Here is a 15828-nt window from a genome sequence, read left to right on the forward strand (position 1 = left end):
AAAATTGTAAAGGGGTTGGAAGGCAAGCCATATGGGGAGAGATTGAGAGAAATAAGCATTAGATTTTGGTGATTACAAATGTCACCCCTCCAGCTCCCTGGCTGCCCCTAACCAGCCTTAGGCATGCATCTTTGACAACTCCCTAGTTAGGCACAGTAATTGGCAAGTGAGAGGGTAGATTCCCATGTGGAAATGGCAGGAGATCCTGAGCAGGAAAGAAAACCCTTTATTTTGCATGGCATGTCCAGTAGAGAGCACTGAAGAGTAGATGACAGTTTTTTTTCTGCTAGCCCAAATCCTCATGTGTGCAACCATTGCAGACATACCTGGAAATGAACAGGTCGCTTGCATCCAGCTGAAGGCACTCTAGCCTTATTTCAAAGATCAGTAGCCAAGGGTGTCTGTACATCTTCATAGTTTCATAGTTTCTAGGGTCGGAAGGGACCTGAGTAGATCATCTAGTCCGACCTCCTGCCATGGCAGGAAAGAGTACTGGGGTCAAACGACCCCAGCAAGGTGTACATCTAGCCTTCTTTTAAAGACCCCCAGGATAGGAGCCAGCATCACTTCTCTTGGAAGTTGGTTCCAGATCCTAGCCGCCCTGACAGTGAAGTACTGCTTCCTGATATCTAGCCTAAATCTACCCTCTGCCAGCTTGTGACCGTTATTCCTGGTCACTCCTAGTAGTGTTCGGGGGAACAGGGACTTCCCCAGTGCCTGCTGGTCCCCTCTGACTAGTTTGTAACAGACCACTAGATCCCTCCTCAGCCTTCTCTTTTGGAGGCTGAACAGGTTCAGGTCCCATAGCCTCTCCTCATAGGGCCTGCCCTGCTGCCTCCTGATCATGTGAGTGGCCCTCCTCTGGACCCTCTCCATGTTGTCCACATCCCTCCTGAAGTGCGGCGTCCAGAACTGGACCCAGTACTCCAGCTGTGGCCTGACCAGTGCCGCATAGAGGGGGAGGATCACCTCCCTGGACCTGCTTGAGATGCATCTGTGGATGCATGACAAGGTATGGCTGGCCTTCCTGACTGCATCCCCACACTGCCAGCCCATGTACATCTTGGAGTCAATTATGAGTCCAAGATCCTTTTCTGCCTCTGTACAGACAAGAAGAGAGTTCCCCAACCTGTAGGTATGGTGCCGGTTATTCCTCCCCAGGTGTAGCACTTTGCACTTGTTGGTGTTGAATCCCATCCTGTTCTCATCCAACCACTCTTGTAACCTGTCTAGGTCCGATTGTAGCCTGATGCTTCCTTCTAGTGTGCCCACATCCCCCCACATCTTAGTGTCATCAGCAAATTTAAACAGGGTGCTATTTCCCCCCTCGGCCAGGTCAGTGATGAAGATGTTGAACAGTGTGGGCCCGAGGACCGAGCCCTGCGGAACCCCACTGCCCACGTCCTTCCAGGTTGAAAATGACCCATCCACTACCACTCTCTGGGTGCGGCCCTCCAGCCAGTTGGCGACCCAATTGACTGTGTGGGTGTCGACACCACAGTCCCCCAGTTTCTTAATGAGAACAGGGTGAGAGACAGTGTTGAAGGCCTTCCAAAAGTCCAGGAAGACTGTCCACTGCTACCCCTGCATCTAATGATTTGGTGATCTGATCATAGAAGGCCACCAGGTTGGTCTGACAGGACCTGCCACTAATGAACCCATGTTGGTTGCCCCTAAGCATGACCTCCCCTGCTGGTCCCTCATGGATATGCGCCAGAATAATTTTCTCAAAGAGTTTGCCCAGGATCGAGAAAGACTAACTGGCCTATAGTTTCCCGGGTCCTCCTTCTTCCCCTTTTTGAAGATGGGAACCACATTGACCCTCTTCCAGTCCTCTGGCACCACACCAGAACACCACGAATGCTCGTAAAGCCGTGCCAGGGGTCCTGCAATGACCTCAGCTAATTCCATTAGTACTCTAGGGTGGAGATTGTCCGGACCAGCTCACTTGAATACATCCAGTCCCTCCAGAAGTTCCCCAACTAGTTCCTCACTGACCCTTGGCCTAGGTGTGCCTCCCCTGGGGCCTGAGGGGGGCCCAGCGGGGGCATGACTGTTCCGGTCCCTGCTTAGGAAAATGGAGGCAAAGAAATTGTTAAATATGTTGGCTTTGTCGTCTGGTGTGACAACCAAATTTCCTAACATGTTGTGCAGGGGCCCCACATTACCCAGAAACTTCTTTTTGCCCCCTGTGTATTTAAAAAAGGACTTCTTGTTGTCCTTAATCCAGGAAGCTAGTCTTGTCTGCTCCCTTCCCATGAGCATGTGTTCAGACCACTAAGTGCACATGTGGTGAACTGTCTCTCTGCAGTTGTGCCTCAACCATGGGAACTGCTGTCAGGTGCTGAGTTGCCTCCTCCCTTTCCCACACAGCATGCTCGAGTGGCTCAGGCAGACCTTAATGCCATGACTCATGCAGTACATCCTGGCTAGGGTTACCATATTTCCAGGTCAAAAAAAGAGGACACCTGTCACTGGGAAGGTGGGGGGGACAGGACGGGAAGGGTGAATATGATGGGGGGGGCAATGACATGCTAGTGCCCTGCCCCTGCCCATTCTGTTGCCCCTCAGTGACAAATCACAGCTCTCCCAGCCCTGATGCTGCCCCTCACGCCAGACCCACTGACCCCAGTCCTGCCAGTGCCCCTCATTCCCAAACAACAGTACCTTGTGCCTCACCCCTTGCTGGTGCCTTTCACTTCCAATCCACAGCCCCCTGGTGCTGCCAGTGCCCTACACACCCAACCCAGACACCCACCCCCTATGCCCCTCACTCCTGAACCGCAGCCCCCAACCCCCCTCCCAGCCCTGGCTGTGCCCCTTACTCCTGACCCACAGCCCCTGCCCCCCAGCCCTGCTGGTGCTCCTCACTCCTGACCTTCAGCCCCCTGCTCTGCCCCCCACAGCCCTGCCAGTGCCTGTCACTCCCGACCTGAAGCCCCTGCCTCCCCAGCACTGCTGGTGTCCCACACTCTGGAACCACAGCCTCTGCCCCACAGCCGTGCTGGTGCCCCTCACTCCTGACCTACAGACCCCTGCGTCCCCAGCCCTGCTGGTGCCCCTCAGGGTTAATGGTTTGATAGTGCTCTCTGTTTCTGGTTTACAGAGTGTAAGCCACACCTCTGCAAGATGAATCCTGTACAACAAACTGTTCAGTTGACAATGAAGATGAGCTGATTTTCAGTGCAGAAGAAATCATTCTTATTGCTGAAAAGAAAGACAGCCAATGGTGGGTAAATACCAGCCTTTGCAAAGGAGTACCATGGAGTCAGATGTTGATGTTGACTTTCTCCCCTCTTTAAATCATCTCTGCCTCAAATTCCCAGAATTATGTCAGAGCTGATATAATGTCATGTTATGTCCATGATCTTTTGTCCTGTCCTTTTCATGATCTCCTACTCAGACTGAACACACTCAGTCCTCAGAAAATTAGTCATTTTCTGCTCTCTGAAGCAGTTCTTTGACTCATCTCTGACTTGCTCTCCTTGTTCCTCAATTTGGTGATCCTCTTCTTCTGCACTGACAAGTCTACCTTCCCAGTGCTAACAGTCAGTTTCTTCCCACTAGAGCCCACTCTCCTGCAGCACTTCAGGTTCCTTGGTTGTATTAACCAAACACAAACTTTACACATGAATATTTGAATCTTGGAGACTGGTCTGTATTAATATGCCTGCATAGGATGGCAGGCTCTTGGTCAAAAGAAAAAATACAAATGTTTTAATTTTATTTAAAAAAATGCAATTAATAAATTTCATAGATTTCATAGACCTTAGAGCTGGAAGGGACCTCATGAGATCATCAGATCCAGCCCCCTGCCCAGTAGGTAGGAAAGTGAGCTGGGGTCAAATGAATCATGACCCCCAAGTCTCTTTCAGTCATGGTGTTAGTAAGTGTAGCACTGCCGAGCCTACAAGTATGATGTGGGTTTTTTCTCCCAAGGTGGAGCACCTTGCATTTCTCCATTTTGAATGCCATCAGGTTTTGATCTGCCTGTCTTGTGAGCCTGTCATGGTCAGCCTGAATTGCCAACCTATCCTCTAGTGAACACACTTCCCCATAATTTGGTGTCATCAGCGAACTTAGCCAGCCTGCTTCCTGTCAGGCAGGATGATCCCCTTGGACTGGTGGAAAACCAATGCAAAGTAACTGTTAAGGAGATTCACTTTTTCCTGGGAGTCGGTTGTCAGCTGCCCCATTTGGTTTAGCCAGGGTCCAATGTTGCTCTTGTTTGTTTTGGTTTTTTGAGTTCCCATGTATCTGAAGAAGGACTTTTTATTGCCCTTGATTCCAGGAGCCAGTTTGAATTCAGTTTCAGCCTTGGCTTTCCTAGTTCATTCCCTACAGGTGCAGGTCAGTGCTACATGCTCCTCCTTAACAGCATTTCCTGAATTCCATCCCTTATAAGCTTCTCTTTTGAGATACAGGAAGTCCATGAGTTCCCTATTTAGCTAAGGGGGTCACCCAGCCCTTTTGCTACCTTTCCTGCAGGCCAGAACAAACTTCTCTTGTGCTTTTAGGATCACATCCTTAAGAAGCAACCACTCATCATGGACTCCCCTCCTTGTCAAATCATGGCCTTTCAGGGCCTTGACAACCAACCTCCTGAGCTTGTGAAAGTCAGCTTTCCTAAAGTCAAGGATTTCTACATTTGCCAGCTTTGTGATGGATAGAGAAAGTGATCAACTCATGATCACTGTCTCCAAGCTTCCTTTCAATCCTAAGGTCACTAACTAGATCATCTCCTTTGCCTAGTACCAGATCCAGCAGCACCTTCCTTACCTCTTGTCAGCCCATAGACTTCTTGAGTGAAATAGAGCTCATCAGTGCAAGTGAGGAAGCTTTGCAACCGATCAGATTTGGCTGAGGGCACTTCCCATGAGATGTTAGGGTGGTTGAAGTTGCCCATGTGACAACCATGCACTGAGAGCATGCAGCCTCTGTCAGTTTCCTAGCAAATTCATGGTCAAGCTTTTCCTCCTGTTTGGGAGGTCTGTAACGGACTTCTACAGTTATATCCCCTTTACCACATTCCCTCCGTATTCTAAACCAGAGGGTCTCAAGTTACCATCCTTGGGTGCCAATCTCCACTTACAGGGAAGTATATTGGTCCTTCACATAGACAGATACATCCCCTGACCTTTCTTGCAACATGATCCCTTCTGTACAAGGTATAGCCATCTATACCTGTGATGCAGTCATAGGTAGAGTCCCACCAGGTCTCCGTTATCCCTATGAGATTGTATTCATTTTTGTTTAGCAGGAGGGCCAGTTCCTCCTGTTTGTATCCCAGGCTACTGGCATTTGTGTACAGGCAGGTAAGCCTGCCACTGGAAGCCCTATCCTTCCCTGTACTCCTAGAAGAGTCACATCCCTGGGCTGGGGTAGGAGCAAGTTCCCTTGTCTTACCTGACCTGCTGAACCTGTGGTTGTCACTTTCTGGGTTTACGCTGGTGGTTGTCCACCCATCCCCCAACAATCTTAGTTTAAAGCCCTGTCAAGCAGGTCAGCCATTCTAGCTGAGAAAAGCTTATTTCCCATGGGAGTGAGGTGGAGGCCATCTCTTCCCAGCAAACCGCTGCCTCTCTCTCTGAAGTGTGGACTGTGGTCAAAGAAGCCAAAGCCTTCATGATGCCACCATTTCATAGAATAAGGCAGCCCTGTCTAGAGATGTGAAGGCCTGGAAAAAAAACAGAACAATTCTGAAAAAAAAAAGTTTTTTCCCTGTCTTTTTTTTGAGGACCTTGGGGTGGGTGGGGTCCCAAAAAAGTGGAGATTTTGGGAAAAATTTAAAAAACCTTTTATGAAATATTTTCTTTTAGAATGATAAATGAAATGTTTAAGACAAGGTGTTCATATATTGCTACCCTTTACTCCCCCAAAATGTTTTCGAAAAAACTACGTAATAGGAAGACTTTTATGTAAGACTATCTATAGTATCAGATCATTACAATTCCTGTACACTGAGGACAAGCAGTATAGTACAATTCTCAAATGCAAGAGCAAGATGCATTTCTGCTCCCAGGGGGCACTGCCATTTTCACAAGAGAAGGAAGAAGGATTCAGTGTTGCCTTTCCTTGTGGACTTCCTCTATTGTTGACTTTTGATTTAGAGGTTGGTGCATCTGCTCCTGTTCTCCTGACTAGGCCTCAAAGGACTGGGAGTGGACACTGGCAGCAGCATCCATTTGTTCCTGTAGAGATTACAAACAAGGAGCTTATTGCCTTGCTCGCTTAAAAGCCTCAGGAAAGGAGACAGAGCAAGTCTAAAGGTTTTGGACGTGGAAGGAACCTGCCTCCTCCTGGCCCTGTGACCTTGAGATCCACAGAAGTACAGAAGCAGCACAAAGGAGCTGAAAGAAAATATACTTCTTTATTGAAAGGTAAGAATTTAAATTTCTCTGAATTCAGGATATTAAACTATATTTTAGCTGCTTTAGTATATTTTTATAACCTATGTAATTCATAATAATCTGATATTTTGTGACAAATCACCCAATCTTAGCAGTGAGGTGAGGCCTGCAGGGCAGAGAAGTTGTTCACAGTTAACTCTGAGGATACTTCCTCTCTATCCATTACTAAGTTTGTACATGCTGTAGCTTAGTACTTATATATGCAAGATAGCCACTGAATTACATTTTTCTGTTTTCTCCCTCAGCAAAATGGTGTGGCCAACTTCTAGCATATGGAAGCATTTCTACATTGCAAGATATTCTGAGAAAAAAAATGTGATTTGCAAATACTGTCAAAAGAAATATGCATTTCCAAATGCTACTAGGATGACGAGACACATCTTTGTATGTAAGAAGTATCCTGCAGACATTAAAAAATCCTTCATGGGTATAAGTGAGGGGAAGGTAGATCACAATGATCTAAATATCAGAGTATGATCTAAAAATAAGAATATGAACATGTAATGCAATCTGTGCAAGGAAAAATCAGTGAAGCACTGTCTTGCAGTACTGCAGATGGATGGACAAATGTGTGGGGAGAAGAAATCATAAACTTTGTGATAACAACACCTCAACCAGTTTTTTACAGAAGAATTGAAACGGGAGAACAGGCATACTGTAGAGTATATCAGTAGTAAAATATGTGAATTCCTACAGAAGATTGCATAGGCAACTCATAGAGGGGGCACCGGGAGGCATGAGCCCACCCTGAGATTGGCCGCTGCCACCAGCGGCTTCTGCAGGTGGTCACCACTTGCTGCCACTGGCTCCTGTGGGCAGTCGCCAATCATCGCTTGCAATCCCTCCCCCCACCCCACTGGCTTTTGCAGAAGGTTGCCGCTTGCCACGCTGCTGCTGACGCCACTGATGCTGCCACCCACAAATTGGGCCCCTCCAGTCTCAGGAGGCACATGGAAGACTGGGAGTGGTAAAGTATTTGCTCTGCTGTCTCACAATGCAAGTAACATGAACACAGCATGGGAGATCATAATGGATAAATATCCCCATTTTATTGCAATAGGATTTGCATCCCATGGGCTAAACTTGCTTCTTAATAACATCATGAAGTTGGACACTCTGCAAAAGATCTATAGAAGAGCAAAACAAGTTATTCAGTTACAAGTCTTGATATCAAGTTACAAGTTTTGATTTTTCCCCTTTTTTCTCAGCTCTTTTTCTATAAATGAGTGCTTTCTGTATCTGCTTGATACTCTGGAGGAGACTAAGTCCAGAATACATAATATCTTTCTTTGTTTTACTACAGGCATACCTCGTTTTATTGCGCTTCGCAGATATTGCGTTTTTTACAGATTGAAGGTTTGTGGCAACCCTGCGTCGAGCAAGTCTATCGGTGCCATTTTTCCATCGGTTAGCATTTTTTAGCAATAAAGTATTTTTTAATTAAGGTATGTACATTTTTTTTTAGACATAATGCTATTGCACACTTAATAGACTACAGTATAGTGTAAACATAAGTTTTATATGCACTGGGAAACCAAAAAATTCGTGTGACTCGCTTTATTGAGATATTCGCTTTATTGCGGTGGTCTGGAACTGAACCCGCAATATCTCCGAGGTATGCCTGTATAATGTTGATGGTTTCTTCAATTTTCAACTAATTTTCATTGTATTCTTCTATTTTCAACTAATTTCCATTGTATGCCACTACACAACGAAGAGCAAGCTCACAAAGAGACTCTCATGGACCCGGAGGTACAGCATTCCAACTTCTGCTTCCTCTGTGCAAAAATGAAGTTTATTTCCTACATAAGGGGACTTCTTACCATCTTAAACTTTCCCTGAGCCTGATGAAGGGGGCATGAGCCCAAAAGCTTGCAGAAAAATATATATTTTTTGCAGTTTTTCAGTTGGTCTAATAAAAGGTATCATTCTGGAACCAAGAATTCTAGATTTTTGCATTTCTATTTTCAACTTTATTTTTTGCCTGCTTAAACTTGTAGCTGCATTTGTAATAAAAATGTAAAATATTTCAAAGTAAATTCAATTAGTAAATTTGTAATTATTGTCTGAATAAACTATACTTTTAAATTTAATAAATATACCAAACATTATAATTTTATAAGCAAACCAAGTTATACATAATACTTTTTATGTTCTTAAAGTAGCAGAGTTAATTTAGATCTGTAAAAGGTGCTATGAAAATAAGTATTGCATATATTTTAATTTTGCCCAAAATTTCTGGGGGGGTTCCTAAAAAAAAAAAAAAAATGGAAAAAAAAAGTTTTTTTCCATGGCTTCCAAATTTCTGGAAATTTTATATCTCTAGCCCTGTCTCACTCTGATTTCATGAACATGTCATAAGGAAACATGGAAAAGTCAGGAATGTTTAAAACTCTCAAAACCCCACGATTCCTTCCAGCCAACATTCCTATAACAAGATTCCTGTAGTCTTGTTCAGGGGCACGCTGAGTGGGATCACAAAAATCAGGACTTCCCTGAGTAACTCCTGAGCTTTCCGTAGCGTCTGGCCAGGACAAATTTAGAGCATTACTTGTTACAGATAACTGAGCTAAAGCCAGATGAGATTATCATTGATCCTCATCGTATCTGACCTCCCATACAGTCCTATGACTTTTGCCAATTGACTCTTCCTCCATCCAGACTGAACTTGTGGTTGAACTAGAGAGCAATTCACAAGAAGCTGTACCATCTGTATTTACAGACTGCAAATAACAGGGGATCCACCCCTACTTATCCCTTGGAAATTCCTTCCAAAAATTAATTATTCTCACTCTTAAAATAATGCACCATACTTCTCACCTGAATGTGAGTTTATTTTTCCATTAATTAGATCTTGTTCTGCCTTCATCTGCTAGATTAAAAGATACCTCTTCCTTCAGTAATCTGCCTGTATCAATACTTACAGCAAGAGAACAAGTCTGCTCCTGACTTACCTGACTGGAGAACCACAGTACGACAAACAGATGTAAGAGGAAAACCAATTGGGCTAACTACAAAATATCTGCAGTGCATATATACAAACACAAAGAATGCAGGGAACAAACATGATGCATCCAAAGTCACAGTATGTAAAGAAAATTTAATAAACTTGGTGGGATAGCTCCCATATGTTGTTTGTCCCGAATTAGCATGAATTGTGGGCTGACTATAGAGAGTTGAAGGTGAGTGGAAATCAATATATCACTGGCATTGCAGAGCATCCCAAAGGACAAGTGTGATAGCCTTAAGGATAAGAAAGGGGCTCCAACCTAGTTTGGAGAACTCTGGCTTGTTTTCAAGTGACACTTGCTTCTTTTCTGGACGTTTTAAGCACCTACGGAAACACAAGGATCTGGAGAAAAGAGCAGAAACATAAAAGCAGCAGCCTCCGCCTGGGAAAAAGTCTAACTTATCACAGCCATTCTCTGCATCAGAAACTCTCTCTCCACGCTAAGCCTGAAAGAAGGAAAAAACTACCATAGGTTGGCAGTAGGGGCAGATCCAGTGGGGTGCAGTTACACCAACTTCAATTCTTATTTCAACCACATTTTAAAACCAATTGCCTGGGAAGGGTAGTGGTTGATAAAGATTTTTTGGGCTGATACAAGTGGCCAATAATTAACAAACCATATTGGCTGATACTGAACCTATTGCCAATATGCAGCCCAGCAGCTTGAAGAGCAGTGTCTGGCTGGTAATTCTGTTGGTAGGGAAGGGGCGGGGAGGGAGGATGTATGAGGCCTCTGCAGTGAGAGGGAGTGGGACGGGGCCAGGATGAAGCTGCAAGCAGCTTATCCAGGGGGCCCCCGCCTCCCAGTGCCTCTGGTGCCCGCCCCAAGTGCAGGCCCAGCCCAGCCCTCCCCTGATGGAAAGAGCCTGGGGCCACTCAGCCCTGGCCTGCAGTGGCAGCCCACCCTTGTCCTGCATACAGATCCAGATGCACATACCCCCCCAATGGCTCCCCTGGGATGTGTGCAGTGTCACCTACACCCCCCAGACAAACCAGTTGTGGTTCCGTCCCACACCCAGCCGCACTCTCTCCCTCACTGCAGGGGCCTTGATCCCAGCAGAATTACGAGCCAGATGCTGCTCTCCACGCTGCTGGACTGCCTGTGTGCATGTGCAGCTGTACATGCACATGGTATTTATCAGCGACATTATCAACCACATCTGTTTAAAAAAGCGAATTGCCAATTATGTCAATTTTCCTTTTATCAGTGCTGATATGATATGGACTGATGTATTGGTGTACCTCTAGTAGTGGCTTTTCTATTCAGGCAGTGCTGAGTCAATTGATTTCATGGCTTATTATCATCTCCCTGATTCTTGCTAATCTCTCTCCAGTGCACAGATGTTAACAGCCCTATCTCCTTTTTAACGGTCTTGATGTTCCACTGTTCAAACTATCCTTTCTTCACCAATTTTGCTGTCTGTCAGCCATTCCTGGTAATATCCCTTTTCTGTTTCACAACCCTGTAGACTATTTTAGCTCTAGCCAAAAATCTTAACTCCGATGTGGTAGTTTTAACTCAGGTGTAGAAATGATTGACAGTGATGTAAGTATTAGAAGCACCATCAAGATGCTCAGGAAGGCTAGATTTTGTTTTGTGAATCTGAATAAGAGATGCACATTTAACTATAGTCACTACAGGACTAATGACACAGTATCTTTGCCTTAATTTGTTTAGTTTTGTAAACTTTATGTATAATGTAGAAATAATTTGTTTTTATTTTGATCTTAAATTGAATACTACAGTGCTAGCCCCCTAGCATATTAGTAATGCACTGAGTTTACCTTTAAGTGGAAAAAAACAGGTGTTGTATTATATGTGATGTGCCATGCCACCATGCCATCTGCACATCCCTATTCAAAATCCTAGCTCTGACCATGGTTGGCAGGTCTGTAAATCTAGAGATGTTCACTCCATTTTGACCTGCAGCTCCTCTGTAACTCTCCAGAGGGATCTTTAGGGTGATGTGTCTGAGCAGGCAGACATACTGTTTCAGACTCCTTTCTTCTATAGCCACTGATACTTCAAATATGGGCAATGTTAAATATTATCCACTGCCCAATCCTCTTCAAAATTGAATTTAAATCAGCTGCACTGAAGTGATAACAACAGAAGCACTGGTTACTTGGAAGATGGTTCCCTCCTCCTTTGATATACTCCTCAGGGCTGACTCTCACTAAATTCACATTTGAGGTCCTAATGGGCTGTGAATGTAGCAGGCCCAGATAGAGAAGCCTTTTACAGCAAACATGGCACAGTCTAGGAGACAGTGACCCAAAACAATCAGCTCATAATTGGGTCCATTTCTTCTTTGCCTGGTATCCTGCTCCAGAGGAGAAAGTAGAGCATGTGCCAGCTGTGCCTGTCCTAGGATGGTAGGAAAACCAGGCTGGGAGGGACCTAGTGAGGTCCTCTAGGCCAGGACACTGGTGCAGCCTCTGTCCCACAGCTTCCTAGACCTTAACTCTGGAGGCTACAAAGACAGCCCTGGTCACTCCCATTGCCTCCTTTACAGCACCCACTCTGGCACCACTTGCGACAGGCCAATTTGTCACTTTAAGGCAGCGTTTCCCAACTGGTATGCCAGCAGAAAGGTCCAGGTGTGCTACGGTATTTTGGGCTGGAGCCACGCCCCACACCTGCTGTTGTTGTGGACACAGTCAGAAGGGGAGCGTGGCTCCAGCCCAAAACGCCATCTGGCTGGCCACGCGCCACCCCCCGTGCCCAGCTGGCCACGTGTCACTCTGTGTTCATTGTGCCACGGTGCTTTTTTATTTAGGTAAGTGTACCACAAGGCGAAAAGGTTTGGGAAGTGCTGCCTTAAGGGACGTAGGCTTATTGGCTTCCCTCAGGTGGGGAGGCTACAGAAAAGGTGACAACTGAGTACTTGAGACAAATAATGAAAAGAGGAACAGGAGTGGAGGTCGAAGGTTCAGAACAAGAGTGCCAAGGGGGCCACCAAGCAAAGCCCACAGGACGGTGCCCAATGGCCCTCAGATGAGTCCAAGCAGCCAACAGATACTGCCCAGGGATACTCTCCTCAGAGACAGGAGAAAGTAGGCTGAGGAGGACGGGTCTGCATTTGCGGGGGCCCACCCCGCCACAGCCTCCTCTCTGCCATGCCCTGGCCGCCCGTGGCAGTCCCGAGGGGCCTGGGACAGGCTGTGGGCTGCAGGCGTCCCTGAAGCGCGGCCTCTCCGAGTTAGAGGCAGCCGAGGCCTGGAATCAGCCCCAGGCAAACGTCCTTAGGCAGGACGTGGGGAGCAGCCCGCGCCCCCGGAGGTTGTGGTCCGGCCGCCGCAGCGGGAGATCCAGGCGGCGATGCCGGCCGCGACCCCCGATTCCTGGCCAAGGCCCGCGCCCTCCCCACAGCCCCGCCCGGCGCGGCGCAGGCCCCCCCACCCACCCCGCCCGGCGCGGGCGCTCTGCGCAGCCGCAGTGGGCGCAGTCGGACAGGTGCCCCGGGCGCCGGGCGCTGCCGGAGCCGGAGCCGGAGCGGCGCGACCCCCGCCGGCGCCATGGAGCGGACGCGCCGCCGCGGCGGCCTGGCTGGGGCCTGCTCACTGCTGGCGCTGCTGTGCGCCCCGCTGTGTGCCCCCGCCCGCCCGAGCGCCGGCCGGGTGGGTCCCGCGGGCTCGGGCCGGCAGCGGCCTCGCGGTGGGCTGCCGAAGGCAGGGCTGGGGCGGGGCTGTCGCTGCTCCCAGGGCGCTGCTGCCCATTCGGGGCCGGCCCGGGGTGCTGCGTGCGCGCGGCGCGGGGCCTGCGGGACCGGTTCGGCCGGGGCGACGGGTCCCTGCTGCCGGCGCGGCGCGGCGGGGCCAGGGCCGCGGCTGGCAGCCGGCGCGGGCGGTGCGCGCGTCCCTGCTGCGAGCAGCGCTGTTTGCTTTGCGGACAGCGCGTCCCCGTCCTCGCGGCCCCCGACGAGTCACGCGTGAAATAACGGATCTTCCCCCACTGAAACGGAAACACCGGCCCGCGAGCCTGGGAGCGCCGCGGCTGCTCGAGAAATGCTCCGGGCCCGGGCCCTCCCCCTGCGCGGGGGGACACGGGGGCGGCCTTTGGACTGCACCAAACAGACCCTGGGACTTGGCTTTTAAATCCGGGAGAAGCCCTGGTGTCCAGGATCATCCCCTGAGCCCACCTGGATTGGCTGCTTCACCTGTTTCAGTGGGGCTGCTTGGTGGAAGTCAGGAGGAAAATGTGAATTATCTAGTGCATAAAGCAGCCTTACTACTTTCTGACATGCTAGAAATGTAAAGCTGGTAAAATTGTCTCAACATGAAGCTTAAACAAATGTGTGCAGCTTGCCCTTCAAGCTAGCAAAATGGTGCACCAAACCTCTTCTCCTGTAAGTGTGTGTGGGTGGCCGGTGGCCAGAATCTCTAGCCGGAACAGCTAAAGAAACTTACAACCCAGCAGGCAAACTACACACCAAATGTGGGACGTGCCGCTGCCCAGCCAGTGCCCCCACCCAGGTGGGCGTCTGGGGCCACTTCTCCCCTCAGTACGCCACTGCACTCACTCACTCAAATTATTTACATAAGATTTGATAACCGTTTTGCTAGCTATGAGGGCAGGCTGTACATATTTACCTTCACGTTTAACAGAACGTGTGTATATTCTCATAGTTACATCAACCAAGGAAAATTGCCTTTTTTGAGAAAATGGGAAAGATTATACCCATGGGGCTTTTACTTTAAATCATGCTTTAGATAACTGATTTTAATAGTTGTGATTTAAATTAATCGTCCTGTTTTCATGAGATAACTGGCTATTCAAAATAGTTCTGCTGAAGAAAGCATTGTATCCCTAATCTACAGATGGAGAATAATGGCATAGAAATCTTTCATTAGACTTTTAAGTGCTCAGCATCTGCATTTGGAGCCAGATTTTTAAGTGTTCCTGACCCAGCGAGTGCCATTGTGATACTTATTCTAAAGTTTTTCTGAAAATCTTCATTCTTATTTATAGGACTGAATGGTAGCTGAGTCTTCAGTGTCTGGTCTTGACTTAAAGATCTTGCAAGAAGCCTTTAGTAGATCTGGAAATTAACACTTAAAGCTCTGGCCTGGGAAGTTACCTTTCTACTCTGAGCCTGTTGCCTTCCATCCAAGCCATAAAATGTTGGCTTACCTTTCCTTTATATCCACAAAGTTCTCATCTTAAATTCAGTATAGCCAAAACAGGAATAACATCATCTTCCCTGTCACTTGGGCCACTAATGTTCTTTGACTGAGCCCTATATCTAATTTCTCCCCCCTTTCTGCCTATGTCTAAATCTTGACATTTTCTTTACATCATTTATGATCCAGCTTTTTCTCTCAGAGTCCTTATTTTATCCCTGGTCTACTTGAGCCTCCTTCTCTGGCCATGATATATGAACCCTTACCCTACTTGCATCTGTTCAGAACACTGCTCCAATGATCACTTTCCTGGTTTGCTCTTCTCAGTCTCATACTGACTTCATTCCTTCTTCTTCCACTGCATCAAAATGAAACTGGTTATCTGTACTTTGAAAATAGCTGATGAAGGATTCTAACTCATTCATTTTGTATTGAGATATTTATGGAGAGGCAGAAGAAGCCATGTGTGTCTTAGTATCCAGCTTAGCAGGTTTTTCTACAAATACTTTTGCACTTCCTCTTATGTCATTCCTGACCCCTGTTCTTGGGAGAAGAACTTTTTAAAATATCCACAAGGTTACCATATCATCCTTCTTTTCATGCATTATTAAAGCTCATAACACCTAAAGAGGAAAGTAGTATACTCTGAAAGCTGCTTACTGTACTGTTCATACTTTCTTTATTTCCTCCTTGCCGCAGCAGGCTTATGTTCCTAAGTCATTTAAGTGGTTTTCAGAATTTTTCCTGAGGGAGGCAGGAGGATGGAATTTTCCACTTAAGAAAAAAAATAAAGTCCCACAAACAACCACACAATACTCTTTATATGTTAAAATATACATACAAAAAAGTTACACATTCTCTTTAATTAGTCTCTGTGAGAGCTGTTTAGATACATCAGGTATTTTCCTTGCCTCCCAATACAGAAGCAGATAATGCGAGGGCAGTTGATTATTGATTGGAAAGGCATAAATAGGTGTACCTGTGCTGATGTGAGGGGCAAGGAGATTAGTGATTGGCAGGGTAACTGGGGACAGTTGAGGGGGTTGTGGAGAAAGCAGGCGTGTAAGCTTTATTCAGAAATTGTTTTGCATATTATTATTATTACCATTATTATTAGATTTATATCCCACTTTGTCAAGCACATTTGTAGAAATGGGACATGCATTAATATGATTTGTATACTAGTGGGCCAAATGTGTGACACTTCTTCACAGTGAAGACTCCTCCCAAATCTAGTAGAAAGTTTGTTTAAGGCCTGCGTTCATCACAGCTGATTTTAACTTG

The 15828-nt window shown here is 47.0% G+C and overlaps 1 protein-coding gene and 1 long non-coding RNA gene across 2 annotated transcripts in view; both read left to right on the plus strand.

Annotated features, from left to right (window-relative positions):
• The first annotated feature begins 3011 nt into the window (after positions 1-3011).
• Positions 3012-8476, plus strand: LOC149856488 (uncharacterized). The gene is made up of 3 exons (XR_016444498.1): positions 3012-3229; positions 6145-6380; positions 6656-8476. It is a non-coding gene; the product is annotated as an uncharacterized LOC149856488 (long non-coding RNA).
• Positions 8477-12870: 4394 nt separating this feature from the next.
• Positions 12871-15828, plus strand: part of MMP24 (matrix metallopeptidase 24) — a 215867-nt gene continuing 212909 nt past the window's right edge. The window contains exon 1 of the mRNA XM_090064287.1: positions 12871-13041. Coding sequence (XP_089920413.1) covers positions 12940-13041 — 102 coding nt within the window. The 5' untranslated portion in view covers positions 12871-12939. The remainder of the gene's footprint in view (positions 13042-15828) is intronic.

Source organism: Crocodylus siamensis, chromosome 10, assembly GCF_052110815.1.
Source record: "Crocodylus siamensis isolate JL-2025a chromosome 10, ASM5211081v1, whole genome shotgun sequence".
In the NCBI taxonomy this organism is placed as follows: Eukaryota; Metazoa; Chordata; order Crocodylia; family Crocodylidae; genus Crocodylus; species Crocodylus siamensis.